A 22022-nucleotide genomic window follows, 5' to 3' on the forward strand; every position below is an offset into this window, starting at 1 on the left:
ACTTGATGCATTTAGTCAGGGATTATTTTATGTAGCGCCTTTCATGATTGAACTCCTCTAAGCCTTTAACTGAAGCACTATAATACGGTTAATGAATATCCACAGGTCATACTTAATACTTTCAGTGCCACATGTTTACAACATGGCTATACATTTTATAAAGACTGTCACCCCGAAAAATGCTTTTATAACCAAATCAATTCAATGTTTGGGTTTGTATACGTTTTATTTTGACAGTCACAAAACAAAGAAAAAAAATGACAGAAAAAGAAGATTGTCAGCACCTGTGTCGACATCCAACAACACAATCAGACAAAATTATGAAGTAAATATAAAAAAAGAGTAAAACAATATGCTTATAGGCCATGACCTAATGCAAAACATTAAAGTAGTGTATTCATAAGCCTGGCCCTGCCCTGACGGTGGATAGCAGTGAAATCATGGACCAAGAAAAACTGATCTCAAAGAATTTGGATGAAGATGAAACCGTGTTGAAAAACGCAGGACATAAAGTTCTCTTTAGTTGTTCCTTCTTATGTAGGTGAGATCTAGAATACAGATGTTACTTTGATACAGTGCAGTAAATAACCTGCAGAACGTCTCAGGTTATTTTAGAGATTTTACATTTACATCAAAAACACCAATGGTTATTCGGAAAAGTAAAAAGATATATGCCTGTTTATTAAATGGTGTCTAAGTGAAAAGCTCTCGTCTTACTTATTTATACACATCTAATTACTGATTAAGAGGTGGCAGTAACAGAAGGTTTGCAGCTGAAGCTTATGAATACATACATTAAAGAAACAAGAAATAGCCAAAGCGGTAGTGGCTTTTTTTTCTTTTTTTTTTTTTTTAAATATACAAATGGACCTTGACGTGAATTTATACACATTGAAACATATAGTTAAGTACAGTTTACACTATTTTGTTACAAGACAGGTGTGGGACATTGCAGCTTTCTTTGATACTGAAAAGACAAAATCACCATGCAGATGATTTCAAATAAATAAAACTGGTTCTCGTGTTTAACAAAATCAAAGTACGTTTTTTAATTACGTCCTGATCGGTATGCTGGATGGCGGTTGCTGAACACTGTAGTGCAGCCTGAGGTCGTGCAGTTTTTTATGGTGCCTGTTACAGTATGTCATGAACTCCAAATGTCGCATGTATAGTTTATATTGGATATAACTTAAGAGTGTGTATGTTATGTGCTTTTTCTTGTCCCTGCAACAACCATGTTTCAAATATGAATACCTTAACAAAGTAAAAGTTGTGGAAAATAATTCAGATATAGCACATGTGGACAGCACGTTTTTGGGCATTGAATCATCATTGCATCAGAAAAAAAATTAGATTTTGAAAGTCAATGGATCACCTCAGCACTTAAAAATAATGCAGCACATCATTCATGTTCTATCACAATTACATAGATGAAGGGGAAAGAGGACAGTTTACTACAATGATGAAGTGTTTGCCAATATGAAAGAAAAAAAACAATCTGCCTTTACTGTATAACGTGTTATGTGCAGGAGCTAAAGTTGCCTTTGGTATAAAGCAACAAGACAACAGCGTTCTTTAAAAAGATGAGAATATAAGGTAAGCACGTCAATGTTTAATGTAAAATGCACGTTTGAGTTCAACTCTCAACTAACATTTCCCAACATACTTGTGTCAATTATGCTTCTACTAACATATGTTTGGCACAGTACTATATCAAAATAAAACAATGCATTGAATTTGGTAAAATCCACATGTTGTACATTACAGTCAAAAGAATCCTAAGCTACATAATTCAGGATGTGCTGGGTTACATTTATTGATATTGCTGCTCAGTTCATTGGCAGCCATATTAGAAGATCTTCTGTTAGCTTGAATTCAGTCTGTGGAAGACAGAAATGTATAAAATGAAATTCTTAATAATTTCCACGTGCTGTAAGTATCTAAATATAAAGTAATATGTTGTCTTCTAGTGGAAATTAAACCAGATTGCAGAATTAGAAGATGGTTCTATGGCCATGAACATAACTGTGATGACCCTCCGAGATGCACTCAGATGGGTGACTACAGGAGGGACCTTCTTTTCAGACTTTGTGAACTCAAATAAAGAAGGTGGGTTGTCCAAAGTAGCTGGTCTTTGGCCGGGCACCTCATGCCACCACCAAGACTTTTAGTGATGTTTTAGCTTGGTAGTGCTCTCACTGTTGGTAAATGATGGCATGCCCTACAATATACATTTGAGAAATAGAGCTGAGCTACTGGGTACTTTAGGTTAGTAAGATTCAGTAGAGCAGCATTGGTTTATTTTGTTCATTTTAGAATTGTTTGGTTATTACACAGCAGGAGCAATAAATGAAAGACACACACTCGAATAAATTCTGGTTCACCTGCCATTGTCCATTGTGCTGTTATTATGAAAAAGTGTTACCATCAGACAACCTGTCCCAGCACAAGATAGCATTGGGATAAAAGGACGGTTACATAATAGTTGGACTTTATGCTAAAGTTTTTTTTCTTTTTAGTATTTCTTTCATTTGGGGTTTGATTTTCATGTGCTGCACTGAGTATTTTAAAATGTGCTTTTCAGATCAATAGAAATGAACACGAAAATGACGGGATTGGGATAAAACAGACAGAAAAGACATACCCTTGTTATAAGCAAGCAAATGAAAACCCTGGCCTTTGGATGCCATTTTGCACTATTTGAAATTTCTCTTTTCTTATACCTCCTTCAAATAATCAAATCAGAAGAAAAACATAAATGGCAGCATGCAGAGCCAGTGATCCCTAACCACTTTAAAAAGTAAGTCTCCGCCTGTATCTGTCAGTCAAACTTTATCAAGCAGTTGCCTCTTGAATCTCTCCTGTGGTCTTCATTCTTGTCATTGCGTAAGTTACATGAGGACCTGCTCTCGTGTCTCAGGAAGTCGGAGTGCTAGCAGGCCTCCCCCAACCAAGGTGGCAGAGGCCAGAAGAATAGGGATGACCTTTGTGATTCCCACAAAGGAAGCAAAAATTGAAGTTCCTAGGATAGCAGCAAACTTGCACAGAGCATTGAGGAACCCAAAAGCGGTGGCTCTGAAAGATAAAAAATGATTTCTGATGATTTAAAAAAAAAAATATGTGAAGAATTAGCATTTTTGTCCCTTTCTCCCACTAAAACCAGAACTTGCCCATCTGCCAGAGGTAAAGTTATTTTCCTTTAATTTCCCCTCATACATTAGCTAGTTCATCCCTCTGAGGTGCTACTGTGAAGTGATTCCTGCTCTGCTTATACCTGGAACTGAACTGGCCCACTCAGGTCAAATTTACTTTTAAATATGAGCATCTTAAGCAATAATTTATTTAAACCCACACTAAAGTGACCACTAGCAGAGCCCGTGGGAATAGAAGACTTTTGCTGAGAACGAGATAAAACAAATATTCTTAAAAGTAACATTTTTGTTGCTACTTTTGCTTTCAGATGATGCTTATATAAAATAAATAACAAGAGAGGTTACAGGGTGAGCTGTTTCTCTATAAAACAGCCACGCTTTTCTTTGAGTCTACAGCATTAACGAAGAGTTGGGAAATGTACCGTTTATTTGTTGGATAAAGTTCCACGGTTATGACGTCAATACCGTTCCAGGCTGCAACACTGACACCACAAAAAAGGCACTGCCAGCCAATGATTGCAGATTCACTGTACCCAAAAAAGAGGAAGAAGGTACACACGGATGAGATCAGCATAGAACCACCTAAAGAAGGAAAAAAGAACATTCAGTCCTTGATTCTTTCATTTTCCACTCCTTATCTTGGACCAGGCCACAGGTACAATAGTATTAGCAAAGAGACCCATAAGTCCCTTTCCCCAGTACACTTACCAACTCATACCATTTGATCCCAAGGCATTCCCAGACCATCTGGGAGATTTAATCCTCCCAGTGATCCCTGGATCTTTCCTGGGGTTTCCTCCTAACTGGTTGTGCATGTAAAAATCCTCACAGGGAGGCATTTAGATGGCATCAGTATCAGATGCTTCAACCACCTCAGTTGGCTCCTGTCGATGCAGATGGTCAGCAGCTCTACTCTGAACCTCTCCTGGGCTTCCCATCCTGTCTCTAAGGGAGAGCCCAGCCACCATATGGAGAATGCTAATTTCGCTGCTTGTACCCACGATGTTGTCCTTTTCGCCATTAATCAAAATTAATGACCACAGTGAGGGTAGGGATGTGTATCAACGGGTAAATCGAGAGCTTTACCTTCTGGCTCGTCTCCTTCTTCACCACTATCGATCAGTATAGCAACTGCATAACTGCACTCACTCTCCTAATCCGTCTGTTTATCTCATGATCCCTTTTCCCCTCACTTATGAACTAGACCCAGAAACACTTAAACTTCTCCACTTGAAGCACTAACTCACCTCCCACTCAAAGAGGACAGCCCATATTTTTTCATAGGAAAAAGAACAACAGATTCCATAATTTCATATTCATGCCTGACGACACTCACACACTCAAGTGAAATCTTCTTTATTCAACTGCTGGGCTCAAACTCAAATGCGTAATGAGGAAAAGTAAATTGTAGATATCCAAAATCATGAGAGCCAAACCACTACTCAAGTTTGCTTTTTTTCTTGCATATTATTCGCATGATACCACAAAAATTGACTTCAAAGTCTCTTCCTCCTCAATTTTATAAAATTTCACAATCTCTGTATAATTCCAACATAATTGTAAGGTCTACACGATGCTATTCCTACCCCCAAACCTCTGCTTCCCCTTGTGTTAGCCGTATGCTACTGGATACCCATACTCACCAATAATTTTTATTCTTCCTATTTTATCCATGAAGAGAGCAGAGATGATATTCCCCGGAATTACAGCTAAACTACCAAGAAAGCTGACTAAGTAGATAAGAATGTCATTTTCTTCTTCAAAATCAATATAGCAGCGTTCAGCATTGTGGAGGAAGGAAGTGTTGAAATGCATGCAGTCAATAAACATCTCTGTACGGAAATCTGGTAAAAAAAAAAAAAGACAGTTATGTTATTAAATCCTATGTGACATTTACCCAAGAAAATCAATAAAAATAAACTATGTGCAGAACTGTCTACATAAATGCAGAATATCAACCTTTGTGTTCTATATTGTAAAAACTGAATTACAAGTGAACTGAGCATATTTTTGGATTTGTATCTGTGTGCTTGGCCTTTGCTCCAGCTTTGTGAAACATCACTTTGATGCAGTGGTATACTGTACATAGCAGTGTACCATCTCCCATTCCAACCCAATTCACTCTGGCCTGTAAGGGGAGGTGGGATTTCGGCTAGATAATGGACAGGTGTTTATCCAACAAAAAAGATGAAGTTTAGCTTTCAGTTCCAAGTAAAATGAATTGTTTGTGATGCATTGCGATTGGGTGTAAGTCAACTTTACAGACTTTTCATAGATTCAACTGCTTGTTTTCAATCAAAGTGATGGGTTCAAATCACGTTTCTCAAATCTTTCCTCTGACTATCAGTTGTCAAAACTACCAAAATGAGAGCACTATGCAAACAAGGAGACTTTGTTAATTGGCTGTCTGAGCTGTTGCATATCTGGGCGTCTTCTCCACCATACAAATGGGATTTCTTCAGGTGAAAGAAGTCGAGCAGTACTGGAGAAAGAATTAAACTGAATTTATTTGCAGTTTTGAATATTCATGAGGTTTGTTCCTAGCATTTTACAACCTTAAAAAATCCATATGGGAGACTATAGTAAAAACAACGAGAAGTTCTATTTTTCTTTTTCACAATAGTGAAATAGTTAAAAGTTTGAGAATCATTAAGTGGTTGTATTTTTGTCTTCATTTCTAAGCTAGAATTCATTGTTGCATGATTCACAGCCAATAAAATAATCTGAAATGGGTGTAAATTTAGCAGTACATCTTAGCTATACAGTTATATCTTGTGGTCTTTGGTATAACTTACAGTGCCAGTAAAAAGTATTCACCCCTTTGGAAGGTTTCAGGTTTTATTGTTGTCCAACATTGAATCATAGTGGATTTAATTTGGCTTTTTTGACACTGGACAACAGATATTTGAAGTCAGTATAACACAGAATAATTGATCACATAAGTATTCACACACACACACACCCCCCCCCCCCCCCCCCCCCCCCCCCCCCCCCTTAAATATGACATGCCTAAATCCTCACTGATGCAGCCAGTTTGAGAAATCACATAATCACATTTAGTGGTGATTTACCTGCCTGGGGTTTCGGTTAATTGTAGTATAAAAGCCCCTGTACCTGGATGGTCCAACTGGTGGCAAGTCAGTATCGTGGCCTAATCTATGCAATGAAGACAAAAGCACACTCCCGGCAACTCAATGAAAGGGTCATTAAAAATAACAAGCCAGTGGATGCCATCCATCCATCCTCTTCCGCTTATCCGAGGTCAGGTCGCGGGGGCAGCAGCTTGAGCAGAGATGCCCAGACTTCCCTCTCCCCAGCCACTTCTTCAACCTCTTCCGGGAGAATCCCGAGGCGTTCCCAGGCCAGCCGGGAGATATAGTCCCTCCAGCGTGTCCTGGGTCTTCCCCGGAGCCTCGTCCCGGTTGGACGTGCCCGGAACACCTCACCGGGGAGGTGTCCAGGAGGCATCCTGATCAGATGCCCGAGCCACCTCATCGGACTCCTCTCGATGCGGAGGAGCAGCGGCTCTACTCTGAGCTCCTCCCGGATGACCGAGTTTCTCGCCCTGTCTTTAAGGGAGAGCCCAGATATCCTGCGGAGGAAACTCATTTCAGCCGCTTGTATTCGCAATCTCATTTTTTCGGTCACTACCCATAGCTCATGACCATGGATGAGGGTAGGAACATAGATCGACTGGTAAATTGAGAGCTTTGCCTTTCGGCTCAGCTCCTTTTTCACCACGGCAGACCGATGCAGAGCCCACATCACTGCAAATGCCGCACCGATCCGCCTGTCGATTTCACGCTCCATTCTTCCCTCACTCATGAACAAGACCCTGAGATACTTGAACTTCTCCACCTGGGGCAGGACCTCACTCCCAACCCTGAGAGGGCATTCCACCCTTTTCCGGCTGAGGACCATGGTCTCGGATTTGGAGGTGCTGATTCCCATCCCAGCCGCTTCACACTCAGCTGCGAACCAATCCAGTGAGAGCTGAAGATCACGGCCTGATGAAGCAAACAGGACAACATCATCTACAAAATGCAATGATCCAATCCTGAGTCCACCAAACCGGACCTCCTCAACACCCTGGCTGCGCCTAGAAATTCTGTCCATAAAAGTTATGAACAGAATCGGTGACAAAGGGCAGCCCTGGCGGAGTCCAACTCTCACTGGAAATGGGTTTGACTTACTGCCGGCAATGAGGACCAAGATCTGACACCAGTTGTACAGGACCAAACAGCCCTTATCAGGGGGTCCGGTACCCCATACTTCTGGAGCACTCCCCACAGAATTCCCCGAGGGACACGGTCGAACGCCTTTTCCAAGTCCACAAAACACATGTAGACTGGTTGGGCAAACTCCCATGCACCCTCCAGGACTCTGCTAAGGGTGTAGAGCTGGTCCACTGTTAAGCAACAAGGACGAAAACCACACTGTTCCTCCTGAATCCGAGGTTCGACTATCCGATGGACCCTTCTCTCCAGAACCCCCGAATAGACTTTTCCAGGGAGGCTGAGGAGTGTGATCCCTCTGTAGTTGGAACACACCCTCCCGTCGCCCTTCTTAAAGAGGGGGACCACCACCCCGGTCTGCCAATCCAGAGGCACTGTCCCTGATGTCCATGCGATGTTGCAGAGACGTGTCAACCAAGACAGTCCTACAACATCCAGAGCCTTGAGGAACTCCGGGCGTATCTCATCCACCCCCGGGGCCCTGCCACCAAGGAGTTTTTTGACCACCTCGGTGACCTCAGTCCCAGAGATGAGGGAGCCCACCTCCGAGTCCCCAGGCTCGGCTTCCTCATTGGAAGGCATGTTAGTGGGATTGAGGAGGTCTTCGAAGTACTCCCCCCACCGACCCACAACGTCCCGAGTCGAGATCAGCAGCGCACCATCCCCACCATATACAATGTTGACACTGCACTGCTTCCCCTTCATGAGACGCCGGACGGTGGACCAGAATCTCCTCGAAGCCGTCCGAAAGTCATTCTCCATGGCCTCCCCAAACTCCTTCCATGCCCGAGTTTTTGCCTCAGCAGCCACCGAAGCCGCATTCCGCTTGGCCGGTACCTATTAGCTGCCTCCAGAGTCCCACAGGACAAAAGGGACCGGTAGGACTCCTTCTTCAGCTTGACAGCATCCCTCACTGCCAGTGTCCACCAACGGGTTCGGGGATTGCCGCCATGAGAGGCACCGACCACCTTACAGCCACAGCTCTGGTCAGCCGCCTCAACAATAGAGGCACGGAACATGGCCCATTTGGACTTAATGTCCCCCACCTCCCCTCGGGACATGGTCGAAGTTCTGCCGGAAGGTGGGAGTTAAAGCTACTTCTGACAGGAGACTCTGCCAGATATTCCCAGCAGACCCTCACAACACGTTTGGGCCTACCAGGCCTGACCGGCATCCTCCCTCACCATCGGAACCAACTCACCACCAGGTGGTGATCAGTTGACTGCTCCGCCCCTCTCTTCACCCAAGTGTCCAAGACATGTGGCCGCAGGTCCGATGACACGACCACAAAGTCGATCATCGAACTGAGGCCTAGTTTGTCCTGGTGCCAAGTGCACATATGAACACCCGTATGCTTGAACATGGTGTTTGTTATCGACAATCCGTGACAAGCACAGAAATCCAATAACAAAACACCACTCGGGTTCAGATCAGGGGGGCCATTCCTCCCAATCACGCCCTTCCAGGTTTCACTGTCTTTGCCCACGTGAGCATTGAAGTCTCCCAGCAGTACGAGGGAGTCTCCAGAAGGTATGCCCTCTAGCACCCCCTCCAGGGACTCCAAAAAGGGTGGGTACTCCGAACTGCTGTTCAGTGCATACGTGCAAACAACAGTTAGGACCCGTCTCCCCACCTGAAGGAGGAAGGAGGCTACCCTCTCATCCACCGGGGTAAACCCCAATGTACAGGCTCCAAGTCGGGGGGCAATAAGTATACCCACACCCGCTCGGCGCCTCTCACCGGGGGCAACTCCAGAGTGGTACAGAGCCCAGCCCCTCTCAAGGAGATTGGTTCCAGAGTCCAAGCTGTGCGTCGAGGTGAGCCCAACTATATCTATCCGGAATCTCTCGAACTCGTGCACTAACTCAGGCTCCTTCCCCTTCAGAGAGGTGACATTCCACATCCCAAGAGCCAGCTTCTGTAGTCGAGGATCGGACCGCCAAGGTCCCCGCCTTCGGCCACCACCCAACTCACACTGCACCTGACCTCCTTGGCCCCTCCCATAGGTGGTGAGCCCATGGGAAGGGGGACCCACGTTGCCTCTTCGGGCTGTGCCCAGCCGAGCCCCATGGGTGCAAGCCCGGCCACCAGGAGCTTGCCATCGAGCCCCACCTCCAGGCCTGGCTCCAGAGTGGGGCCCTGGTGACCCGCGTCCGGGTAAGGGAAAACGGCGTCCAAATTTTTTATTCATTATAGAAGGTCGGCTGAACCACACTTTGTCTCATCCCTCACCTTGGACCAGTTTGCCTTGGGTGGCCCTACCAGGGGCATAAAGCTCCGGACAACAGAGCTCTAGGATCATTGGGACACGCAAACCCCTCCACCACGATAAGGTGGCGGTTCGAGGAGGGTGGATGGAGAGAAGAAAATATCCAAGTCACTGAATATCTTTTTAGAGTCCAGTTAACTGAGTCATTAAGAAATGGAAAGAATGTGCAACAGCTGTAAATTTTCTTAGATCAAGCCGTCCACAAAAACTGAGTGATTGTGCAAGAAGACTTGTGAGGGTGGCCGTCAAGAGACCCATGATGACCCTGAAACCTTCACCAGTCACAGCTTTATGGGAGAGTGGCATACATGATGAGGGAAAAAAACTTGAACTTTTCACCCGTCAGATTAAATGCCATGTTTGAACACTGCACATTATCAGAAACGCATCATCCCTAACATGAAGCATGGCGGGGCAGCATCAGGCTATGGGGACGCTTCTCTGCAGCAGGCCCTAGAAGGGTTGTGAGCAAAGTGAAATCCTGGAGGGAAAACTGAAACCTAAACCTTGGGAGAGCATTTGGTATCCAGCAAGACAGCTACCTCAAGCATAATGCCAATGATTCTCAGGAAAAGCTTAAAAACAACAAAATGAAAGTCCTGGACTGGCCTAGTCCAGATCTCAATCCAATTGAGAATTTGTGGCTAGATTTGAAAAAGGGCTGTTCACAAACGATTCACGTGCAACCAACAGAGCTTCAGCGGTTTTGCCAAGAAGTGTGGAGAAAAATGACAGATATACAAAGCTGATAGAGAGAGCCCTGTGCACTCAGACTCAGGGTTATCATATTGCCAAAGGTACATCTAATAAATCCTAACTTGAAAGGAGGTGAACACTTATACTATCAGCAATTTCCTGTTTTATATTTACAATTAATTTAGATAATTTTCCAGAGACCTGTTTTCACTTTGACATTGAAGGGTCTTTTTTAAATGGTTTCAAAAAGCCAAATTCAATCCACTGTGATTCAATGTTGTGTAATGTGAATAAAATAATGTGAAAACTTTCAAGGGGTAAATACTTTTTGTAGGAACTGTATATGTTATCTTTTTAGATGCTTCAGCATAGCCATTGTACAGTCATGGAACACCAATTTAGTGTTTCTAATAAAGTGAATTGCTCCCAGATGTCTGACCGTTTTGGCTCGGAGGCCTCAACAGTGCTTTGTTTGCCTAATATCATTTACCAGTCACTGGAGAAGGTAAATGTTAATCCAGGGTTAACCTTAAAATTACATTGATAATGAGATGTATTATCTATATATATAAAAATGGAATGGGTGGGTCGTCGGGTGGGCCTTTTTTTCATTCCGTCGTTTTTTCGACGTTTTGAAAATGTAGAATGATTATTTGATTTTTTTGTTTTTATTTGATCGTGTCTATGTAGCCACCGTCGTAATAAAGTATCGCTAAAATCGTCATTTATCGTAATTTATTTTTGACGTATAACGTCGCCGTCGTCGAGGTCAGTGATACCACTGCAAAAAATCTGCTTACGGTTGAAAGACACGCCCTACTCACTGGACAGTTAAAAACACCAATCAAACTAACGATGACATCAAGTATTACCCAATCAAAAGTAGGAAAGGAGGCATCTTCATAAAATGCGTGTGGGATGATTTGCATGAGACGCTGCTTTAAAAAAAAAATTATAAAAAAAATACGGGATAAATCCCGTCCAGTATTGATTCAAAACGGGACGCGCAATTTCATTCTCAGACGCGGCACGATTCCGTATTTTAAAGGACGGGTGGCAACCCTACACTGCCAGGTAACCACCCATACAATCACATTGTGATTCAGACTAGGAATGCAATGAATGTAATTACCCCGATCTACATACAAGGCGAAAGTCTTGCAACATTCAAAGATGATGGTTTGGGATAATTACTACTTATTAAGTACACCATGGAACATAAAAGAGCTTATAAAGCCTTGAACCGAAAAAAGCGAGATCTCAGAGATCGTAAAAAAAAAAAGGAGGTAATGTCGTTTTACTCGCTGTAGATTTTAGTCAAACATTACCAGTTATTTCACGAGGGAGACCAGCACATCAACTCAACGCGTGTTTAAAATCCATGCTTCTCCCACGCTCGGTTATATGTCGCGTGTTCTCGGGTAGGTGCACCAAAAAATGTATACATTTAAGCATGTAATGGGCAAACAAAAAATGAAGTATACCCGAAGGCACAGCAGTAGTACTTAATGTAACTTTACTTCTTAAATGTTAATGTTTTACTGTTTAATAATTTATACGCTTCTTATATGTTGTTCAAATTCTTTTATCAAAATACCACTGACAGCGCAATGCACGATAACATGGAGTGAATACACCATACGCATCCGCCCACGGCTGCCCTGCTGTGCGCAGATAGGACTTGATTGTACAATAAAATAAAATAAAGATAAAAGACTAAAACAATCATCACCCATAAAGCGGATAGTAGACGTGACGTACTATATGTGTACCACATTTCAAGTGTATAGGTGCAACGGTTTGCGAGCTACAGGTCATTTAAAATCCTGGACAGACACACAAATTGCCACGGTAGCAAATTACAGAAGAAGATTTTACTGTTTAATAATTTATATTTATATGAAATGTGCTTCTTATATGTTACTTCATATTCTCATATGATAATGATGTTAATGTTTATATTGATTTCTGTGTTATTAAAACTGCATGTATGTGTGTATATGTATATATATATATATATATATATATATATATATACTACCAAAATACCCGTGCTTCGCAGCGGAGAAGTAGTGTGTTAAAGAGGTTATGAAAAAAAAAAGGAAACATTTTAAAAATAACGTAACATGATTGTCAATGAAAGCCCGTTTCAGTCAGTAAGTCTTATGTGTGTGTTTATGTATGTGTGTGTATATATATGTACATGTGTATATGTAGATATGTATATATATGTATATGTATATAAATGTTTATGTGTGTGTGTATATTATATATATAATATATATATATATAATATATATATATATATATATATATATATATATATATATAAAAAAGACAGCAACAGTTATAACAATGACAACACAATTACATTGACAATCATGTTACGTTATTTTTAAAATGTTTCCTTTTTTTTTCATAACCTCTTTAACACACTACTTCTCCGCTGCGAAGCGCGGGTATTTTGCTATATATATATACGAGCTGTATATACCCGGCATTGCCCGGGGCAGAAGTAACCTAATCGGTCAAACACTTACATATATACCAAAGTAAACCTAATCGGTCAAACAGTTACATATATAAAAAAAGCAAACCTAATCGGATAAACAGCTTCATATATACAGAAGTGAACCTAATCGGACAAACAGCTAATCTATATACATAAGCAAACCTAATTGGTCAAACAGTTACATAAATACAAAAGCAAACCTAATCGATGAAACAGCTTCATATATACAGAAGCGAACCTAATTGGTCAAACAGTTATGCATGTGCAGAATAATTTTACAAACATTATGCGTGTTAACAATCATTAAAAAGAAAAGATTGAGGAACTCTTCTTCTATATGTAATGAAGCTGGATGAAGCTGACTTGACGAAGACGTAGGTGGCATAGATTGGTTTTTCTAAAACAGAAGAAAAAAATGAGTATCTATTATTATTTTAAATTAGAATGAAAATGAGAACCTTCATTAGAGATAGATTATCCGTATTAAAATATGTGCATGAATAAACTTTTGCTAACTCTCTAGCAAAAGTTTATTCATACAAATTGGCATGGGATGGCTTTGTGAAAAAGTAAAAATTAGATAAAAATAAATTGAGAATGCGTACTTCGATTTGACTGAGATTATCTGTAATGATGAAAAAAAAGTTTAGTATGTTTTTTTTTCCATACGGGAAGGATGTAAAACCTTACATAGGCACCCTTCAGCCCGTACTGAAGGGTACTGTCAGATTGTTACTGACTTAAAAACACCCTTTTTATTCCACAGCTACCCCAAAAACCACTATTAGGCATTACTTTGGGGTGGCAGTAGTTTAGTTATGAAACAGCTGGGTCCTGAAAAAAATCTGTCTTATTAGTGGCTTCATCACATATAGAAGAACAGTTCCTCAATCTTTTGTTTTTAATGATTGTTAACACGCATAATGTTTGTAAAATCATTCTGCACATTCATAACTGTTTGACCAATTAGGTTCACTTCTGTATATATGAAGCTGTTTAACCGATTAGGTTTACTTTGGTATATATGTAAGTGTTTGACCGATTAGGTTACTTCTGCCCCGGGCAACGCCGGGTATATACAGCTCGTAATACCTAAAATTCGAAAAAAAAACTAAGTACAGTAAATGTGGAATTGTTATGACCTATTCTAGATCTATTCTTTGGTAAACTAAGCTTGTTTTCTTTAATTTGGTGCAGATTGCCCACCTGTTATTAAATCACATGGGTTTGTGGGTGGGGTGTAAGGTATAAAAAGAAGCTTCTTTGGGTTTTTAGGGGGGAAAGAGAGTGAGAGGAGAAGGATTTGGGGATAACAGAGCAAGGTATTAAAAGTTAAGGGTGGATGGTCTGGCTTTTTTATTTTTTTGTTTATTGTTAAAAGAAATGTAATTGTTGTAAGCTATCCACCAGGTGATGAATGTGGATATGGTGTGTTTAGCTAGATAGATAAGTTAGTGTTGTCTTCCTGCCTTAATTCTGTTTTGCGTGCAGCTGTCTCCATATCTTGTGAGGTTTTCTTTTTGACAATAAATGGAGTCTGTTTTTTAAGCTGTTTTGTCTCCCTCTCTCTCTAGGCCTTTGGTAAGCTGTAACAAGAATAACTAACAAGTTGTTCATCCCCTTATTACCCTCTGTACTTAACAACTTCTCCTGAGAGAGAGAGAGATAGATAAAACAATTTGTCCCAAGGGGGAAATTTAGCCTTTACAGATGTTCAATAAATAAATACATTTTCTTATTTAACAATTAAAAACAATGTCCCATCAAACACAAAAGAGACTTGACTATTGATAAGAGAGCAGTAACAGTGAGGTATTACAAAGGTTTATTGCAGACATCTGCTGACTGAGTGATTGGCTGAAAGTACTCAATGCTAGAGGGGACGTTCATAATGGCTGTCATTTTTGCCTTCATTCTCCCCTCCAATTGACCTTATGTGGGTTTAAAGTGTGTCCCATTACTGACCTTAGTTTCTTAATCAGCTCTGTTAACGTGATGTTACTAGCCCAGCACTCCACAGCATAGAAAATCACACTGGCTATCACTAATTTACAGAATATGTAAAGGATGTTACTATCCATATTAATGGAACGCAGTCTCCTAAAATACAGTGTGCCCTGTGTCATAAGTGCCTTAAAGAGATGTCAGCTTGCCAGCATGTTTTCAGACTATCATAGACCTAATATCCTTGTGTTATCCTTATGTGGCAGTTGATGATACTGCTCTACAGTTAAGTTGTTTGCCTGTCTATGGAAAAGTCAACTCGGATAAAGTGGCACTGGAATCATCGGGCAGAAGGGTCCTTTCATCAGACTGGCTGGCCCAGCACTCACTCAGCTATAGAATGGCCAATGGAGGGAGGCAGATTGTTGGCTGAGGTCTCCAGGACTCTGACTGTGTCTGGCTTGTGTGACTCCTTTTCTGCAATCTGGCCATGGTTGTACATTCAGCTGATGGACAGATATTGTCTTTCATTTATGTTAATTAGTTTCTACTTTGTTTTTGATGTATTTGATCATATCTGTATCCTTATATGTGATTGTTCTGTATTTAGTGAGTGGCATAATTGCCTTGAGAGTTGTGACAGCTCTCTGCACCTGCACTTGGTGAGGGGCACTGTGCAAGAACTAAGTAGGTTGTACTATTATATTGTATTTCTAAGGTGGCAATGATAGATTGGCCATCTAGCGCTTTGAAGAGGATTACTTGTGTTCTATTTGGTTTGTAGTGTTTTCCCTATTTTTTGATACCCATTTCACACCCAACCTATCTAGACAGGGGTTACTCTCTGAATTACCCTTTCCAAGATTTCTTTCATTTTTTTCCCTACAAAGTTTTTGGGGAGTTTTTTCTTGTCTTCTTAAAGAGTCAAGGCAAGTATGGGGGGTTTGGTGGCATTCAAAAAACAGGGCCTGTTAAAGTCCATTGAGGCATTCCTTGTGTGATTTTTAGGCTGTACTGTATATTCTGCATCCTGGCTCAACTCAAACTCCAAAATGAAATGCTATAAAATGGAGATATTTGGTCTTTGTGCCAAGGTGTTTCCCGTTGAAAGAGTTTGTTTAATAACTTTGACATAGAACAAGCTGAAGAATTATGGAACTGTTACCTAAAAGACTTGAGATTTTAATGACTATTTGATCTTACAGAAAAGCACATGTACTGTTACCTAAATTTAGATTGTGTATTTTCTACTCTTCAATGTAATAAATGAACGATTGCATGTGTGTATGCGAATGTAGTTACTCCTGCTTGAGACAAACTGACATGATATTCAATGCTCATGCCGCTCATATCACAAAGGGGCAGTTTCTCTGCAGTTGCCTTATAATGTGCTGTGTTTTAAAGACATGTCGCTAGCTTAAAACGTAGTGCTTTTCTGATGATACCTAGTCATACACTGTATAGGTACGTTTTTAAGAATTGATTAACTTTTGCAAGCAGTAAGCACCCTGCCAAATTTAAACCAGATGCTAATGTTACACTTGGTGCAGCAATGAGTAGCCAGGTTAATATTGTTACTACACAGCATAGTAAAATAATTGGATGTAAACTTAACTGTTTCATACACATAGAAACTTTTAGCTGAGAACCTTCATTGAATTAAAGTCATCATGAGTCTACTCAGGTTAAAGAAATGTAATTTATGGACAAAAAAGTATACTGTATACAAGCCTAATATGCTCTGTTGCTACACACAAGTGAATACATGATTTACTGTTTGCTTTGGTACAAAAAGGTGACTTTTATGTTTATTTTGAAATAATATGGTGACTCATGAAAAATATAAATACATAAATAAGTAATGCATTGGATGCTTAATATGAACATATCAAGTGACAACCTAGAGGTCTGTGTTGGGGAAAAAGGTGTGAAGAAGAGTAATTTTCCAAATTCTGCTGTTCTCAGGAGTGAGTTCAGGAAAATTGTTTCTTTTTGGGGAAAAAAACGTCTCACATGTGAAGGCAAACTAATTGAAAAAAATCTGCATACAGTGTGTTTATATACATGCGTGTCACCTAAAATTGTGTCAATATGAACATCTCATCCCATAGTGACACCTTTTACTTCGTAAAAGAAAAAGAGACACAAAGACTCTGTTTACCTGTATTGTAGAAGGTTGTTGAAATGAAGGTGCAGTTTTTGAAAAAGGTATCCATAGACTTGATGTTAACAAAGTAACAGTCTTGAAACAAGCTGTCTTCAAAGGTCACAGCTTTCATTTCCATGTTTGTAAACCTACAAAAAGAGAACACACAGGCAATCAGCAAATCATTGAAACACTATAATTGGAATTTAATGTACTGCATGCTGTGTGAGTAGCAGCAAGTTGAGATGATCCCTGGCCTATCACACAGGCTGTGGACTCTTTGAAACTTGTCTAGTGATTTTTGTTAAGGCTTTGGCTTTGCCAGACCAGTTCCTGTCAGAGTTTCCTTCAGTTTCCAAGTTCCTTTTGATGGTTTATGAAACTGTACTTACTGATGACATCCTGGCTTTCTTTGCAGTTTTTCTAAAAGAAAGATATGCACTTGTAGGGGTTATAATGGTCTACCTGTCTTCCTTTCTTAATTGCCTTTTTCTTGCCATTATGCTAGGAACATTCTCCACACTACTGTCCAAGTAATGCTTCAGAGGATGTACTAACACAGTTTGTTCTAACTCTGCTTTCATACAGACAAAGGGTGTTCAGCAAAGGTTGGGACACCTGCAAGAATTGTTGGCATCAACTTTCAAGGCTTAAATTAATTTCCTGTGCTGCAGAAAAGCTGTGTTTGGTTAGTTTGTTAGCTTTTGGATTTGAATTTGTAACCTTGTGTTGATCATCCCAACCACAGAATGCTAACTACTTAATCTGAGAAGCTACTGCTGTCTGGAGCATCACTGCAGCTCTCAAAACAACAGGTTCATTCATTTCTATATTCCGGTACAGAGAAAGTGTTATATTTATTTTTTTTGTTATATTTAATCTAGTAAGAAGACTTGCTTCTATTCATCATTCAGTTGATATAATGTCTTTTATAGTGTGTACTGCCACCCACATATTTTACAGCACTCAAGGACATTGCAGTGCAAGTTGAATAAACTGGAAATTTGAACCAACCTAACTTGAAAATGTCATTCATTCATTTAGAAACCTTTGGAGTTAACAGGATGTTTGCATTAATTACTTGTAAAAGTGTAGTTTGATTCTCTACTGGGTCACAATAATAGACAAGCACAGTCTACTTCAACTAATAATATGCAGGCAGTTTAACTTCATGTCAGTGCTAAACGCATTGTTTAAACATTCATAGATTAGACCTGAAAAAATGTGCAAACCTCTAGGCTAATGCGATCAAAAAGAAGGAAATGGTTCTTAAGAAGTGGAACGAATCGCAATCTGTTGATAATCAGCTACGATATTAAATGCTTAAATCGGCAGCGAACCGGGTCGTGGCCAAAGCAAAGGCCAAACATTACAAAGAATTGAATATCCAGCTGGATGAACCCGGAACTGCTAACAAACTATTTCACCTTGACAATGTGCATCACCAGTCAATCCAAGATATCAGACAAGTTAAGAATATCAAGGCAGAAAATCAGAGAATCCTACGGGATCCAATCGATATCTTACAGTGCTGGAATGACTACTTCCCAAAGATCTCCAACAAAGAGTACTCGCTCATCACAGAAGCCAACTCGATTGAAGGCCCATTTCCCCAGATAACCACTAAGGAATTTAAACAGGCATTCAGGAAGACAAAGAATGGGAAAGCCACAGGACCAGACAATATACCATTACAGGTCTGGAAATTACTCGGCAGTACTGGTGCTAATCTGCTGGCAACACTCTTCAACCACATCATCACCAAAGGCAAGACCCCCCAAGCCTGGTCCACTAACATTAAGATACCGATTATGGAAAGGCAAAGGAGACATCAGCGACTATTTAAACTACCACCCAATTTGGTTACTTTGTCATACCATGAAAATTTTCGTAATGTGTGCTGGATAGTAAATTACTGAACTTTGTGGCCATCTCAATCAATCAGTGCAGATTTGTCAGCGGCCGAGGCACAACAGACACCATACATGCCCTTAGGTTCCTGATGGAGAGACACTAGGAAAAGAACAAACAGCTTCACATGGCCTTCCTAGACCTGGAGAAGGTATTTGACTGAGTGCCCCAAGACCTCATATGGTGAGCTCTCCGAGCCCATGATGTACCAGAAGCCTACGTCAAGTGGATCCAACTACTTTACACAGAAGCCACCAGCACAGTCTTGCATCTAGCCAGCATCTCGCCACCCTTCACCATCATCTTAGGCGTCCAGCAGGGATCAGCACTTTCGCCCATGCTTTTCAACCTATGCATGGACATGACCACTGCAGATCTCCAGACATTGCATCCATGGACACTCTTATATGCCGATGACATCGTGCTTACAGATGAAACACGGAAGGCCTTAGAAGATCTTACACAGCAGTGCAAAACATGACTTGAAGTATATGGTCTCCAATTGAATATCAAGAAAACAAAACACATGGAGTGTGACGAGCAGACTGACGGGACCATCCGAGTTGATGGACAAGAGCTTAAGAAGGTCACTGAATTTAAATACCTGGGATCGCTCATCTGTACAGGTGGTGATAACCCTCCCGGATACTTGAGCTTGAGTCAACACAGCCTGACTGAAGTGGTGCCAGGTCACTGGTGACCTCTGCGAATGCAAGACCCTGAACTATCTCAAGGAGAAGCTCTATAAAGAGGTTGTCTGCCCAGTTTCCATCTATGGGGCCAAATGCTGGCCAGCCTCCACCAAGCTCAAGCAAGCATTGCACGTCATGGAGATGTGAATGTTGTGATGGGCACTCGGCCTCATCAGACTCGACCTCGTTATGAATGAAGATGTCCGGAAGCTCATGTGTGTGGCACTGATTGATGAAAAGCTGCATAGTGCATGGCTCCGATGGTCATCTGAAGTGACAGCAGCTCGGTGGCCAACACAGCTCTATGTGTGAGTCCAAAGGGGAAGCAACCGCGAGGAAAACCAAAAAAATGCTGGCTTAACCGAATCAAAGCGGATATGTGGCAAGTCAACGTTGCCCCTGGGGACGCCCTTGACCGGAGCAAGTGGCAACTGGTGTGTTCCTTAGCTGACCCTACACGAAACTGGGAAAACAGCTAGGAAGAAGAAATTAAAGCCCATTCAGGCATTCCTTGTGTGATTTTGGGCTGTACAAGAAATAAATTGTTGTTGTTTCTGCTGTAAGAGTCCCAAAACACAGGAGTAAATCAACAACGGAATGGCTTAAAAGGAAGGAAGAATTGCTTTGTGGAATCACCAAGTCTGAGTTCAGACCTCAGCAGAATTGAGATGCTACAACATGACCTGAAGAGAACTGCTAAGAGAAGAAATACAAGAACTAACCACAAACAGTTTGGTAAGGAGCAGTGGTCTAAAATTTCTCTTAACCTTTGTGCAGATCGAAGCAGCAGCTACAGGAAATATTTAATATTTGGTGGTACTTATTTTGGATGCATTGATAAAATGTGGTGAGGCAGAGTATAGGAGCCAGGTAGAGAATTTTGTTTCATGATGCAAAGAGAATTGTCTGCAACTTAACTTCGGCAAAGCCAAGGGACCAGTTATTGACTTTTGCTGCACCACAGAGTGTCTGTATCCGGTTACTATTCAAAGAGTCGATTTAGAGATGGTGCACTCCTAAAAGTATTTGGAGGTCCACATTAATGACAGGTTGGACTGGTCTTGGAACACAGAGGAACTATATAAGAAAGTGCAGACCAGGCGCTGTTCTTTTCTCCGGAGACTGTATTCCTTTAATATGGGTAGTGACATCCTTCACATCTCCTGCAACTTTGTGATGGCCAGTGCAGTTTTCTATGCTGTGGAGTGCTGGGCTGGTAACATCACTTCAAGAGAGGCTCACAGAATCAACAAGCTAATTAAAAAGGAAGGCTCAGTTGTGGGATGCAATCTGGACCCCCTGGAAGTAGTAGCAAAGGAGAGAATTAAAACAGAGTACCATTATGAACAATGTGGTACATCTTCTGTCTGAAACACTAACACTGAGGACTTTCAGCCCATGAATTTTTCAGCAGAAGTGTTTCCGAAAACGCTACTGGGGCCCCTTTATACCAATATGCCTAGATAATGCTTCATTTTATATATATATATATATATATATATATATATATATATATATATAGTGATAAGCTGCCCGGACACAGACAAACGGACACCATTGTACAGTCCACCACACGTTTATTAAACATAATTTAAAGTCCAATAAAGTGCACAACCCAGTGCTTCTCGCACCAAACTCCCCCAAAGTCCAGGGCTCTTCCAACACCGTGCCTGTTCCTTCAAGCCGCCTCCACTCTCCTGCACTCGACCTTGTCCGCTCCTCACCCAACTCCAGTCCTTCTCTGCAGGGAGGCGGCCCCTTTTATAATTACCTGGATGGGCTCCAGGTGATTCCCGACACTCCTAAGACACTCCCCTGTGTGGCGGAAGTGCCGGCTATACTCCCGGAAGCCCTCCGGGTGTTCCCTGTCTTCTTTCCCCCAGCACTTCCTGGTGTGGTGGAAGTGTTGGGGTTCTGGGTCCTTCAGGCATGGGGGCACCCCCTGGCGGAGACCATGGGCCCCTCCAGGGTTGGGCTTCCAAGCCCTGCACCCGTGGCCCTCAAAGGAACCAGGGCGGCCACCCCCTCGTGGTCTGGAGGGGGAATGAGCTCTCCTCCTGCCCTCCTGGGTGTCCCGGCTGGGCACCACCCCCAGCTGTGTGCCACAGTACCCCACCGCAAGCTGAGACCCCTGGGACCAGCAGCCCGTCCCGCTAGGGCAGGTCTTCCTCGGCAGGAAGCCGACACACTCCTTTCCGGGGCCCGGACCTGTAAAAGAGAAAATAGAACAAGGGGCAAAGACGTTCCCCCCTTTGACCGGCCCCCCTTTCGTGGCATCCTCGCCCCTCGTGGTGGGACACCGGACGGGACCGCACGCGCGCCCGTCTCCTCAGCCTTCCGTGGGTTTGCCCTCTGCACCGGACGTGAGCATCCTGCCTCACGTTTGTCCTTATCAGAGGAACCGGCATTCTTTCCTCGGCTCCCCCTTTCACTCTTGGACGCGGTGATGGCCTGAGTCTCCTTAT

General features: G+C 41.9%; 1 protein-coding gene across 2 annotated transcripts in view; it reads right to left on the reverse strand.

Moving 5' to 3' along the window:
- Positions 1 to 207: 207 nt before the first annotated feature.
- Positions 208 to 22022, reverse strand: part of LOC114667560 (synaptic vesicle glycoprotein 2B-like) — a 178242-nt gene continuing 156427 nt past the window's right edge. For both annotated transcript variants that reach the window (XM_051920841.1, XM_028822904.2), the window contains exons 10-13: positions 16970 to 17103; positions 4796 to 4996; positions 3575 to 3734; positions 208 to 3075 (exon numbers count right to left, since the gene is read on the reverse strand). In XM_051920841.1, coding sequence (XP_051776801.1) covers positions 2892 to 3075; positions 3575 to 3734; positions 4796 to 4996; positions 16970 to 17103 — 679 coding nt within the window. In that variant the 3' untranslated portion in view covers positions 208 to 2891. The remainder of the gene's footprint in view (positions 3076 to 3574; positions 3735 to 4795; positions 4997 to 16969; positions 17104 to 22022) is intronic.

The sequence above is a fragment of the Erpetoichthys calabaricus genome, chromosome 17 (genome assembly GCF_900747795.2).
Source record: "Erpetoichthys calabaricus chromosome 17, fErpCal1.3, whole genome shotgun sequence".
Lineage (NCBI taxonomy): Eukaryota > Metazoa > Chordata > Cladistia > Polypteriformes > Polypteridae > Erpetoichthys > Erpetoichthys calabaricus.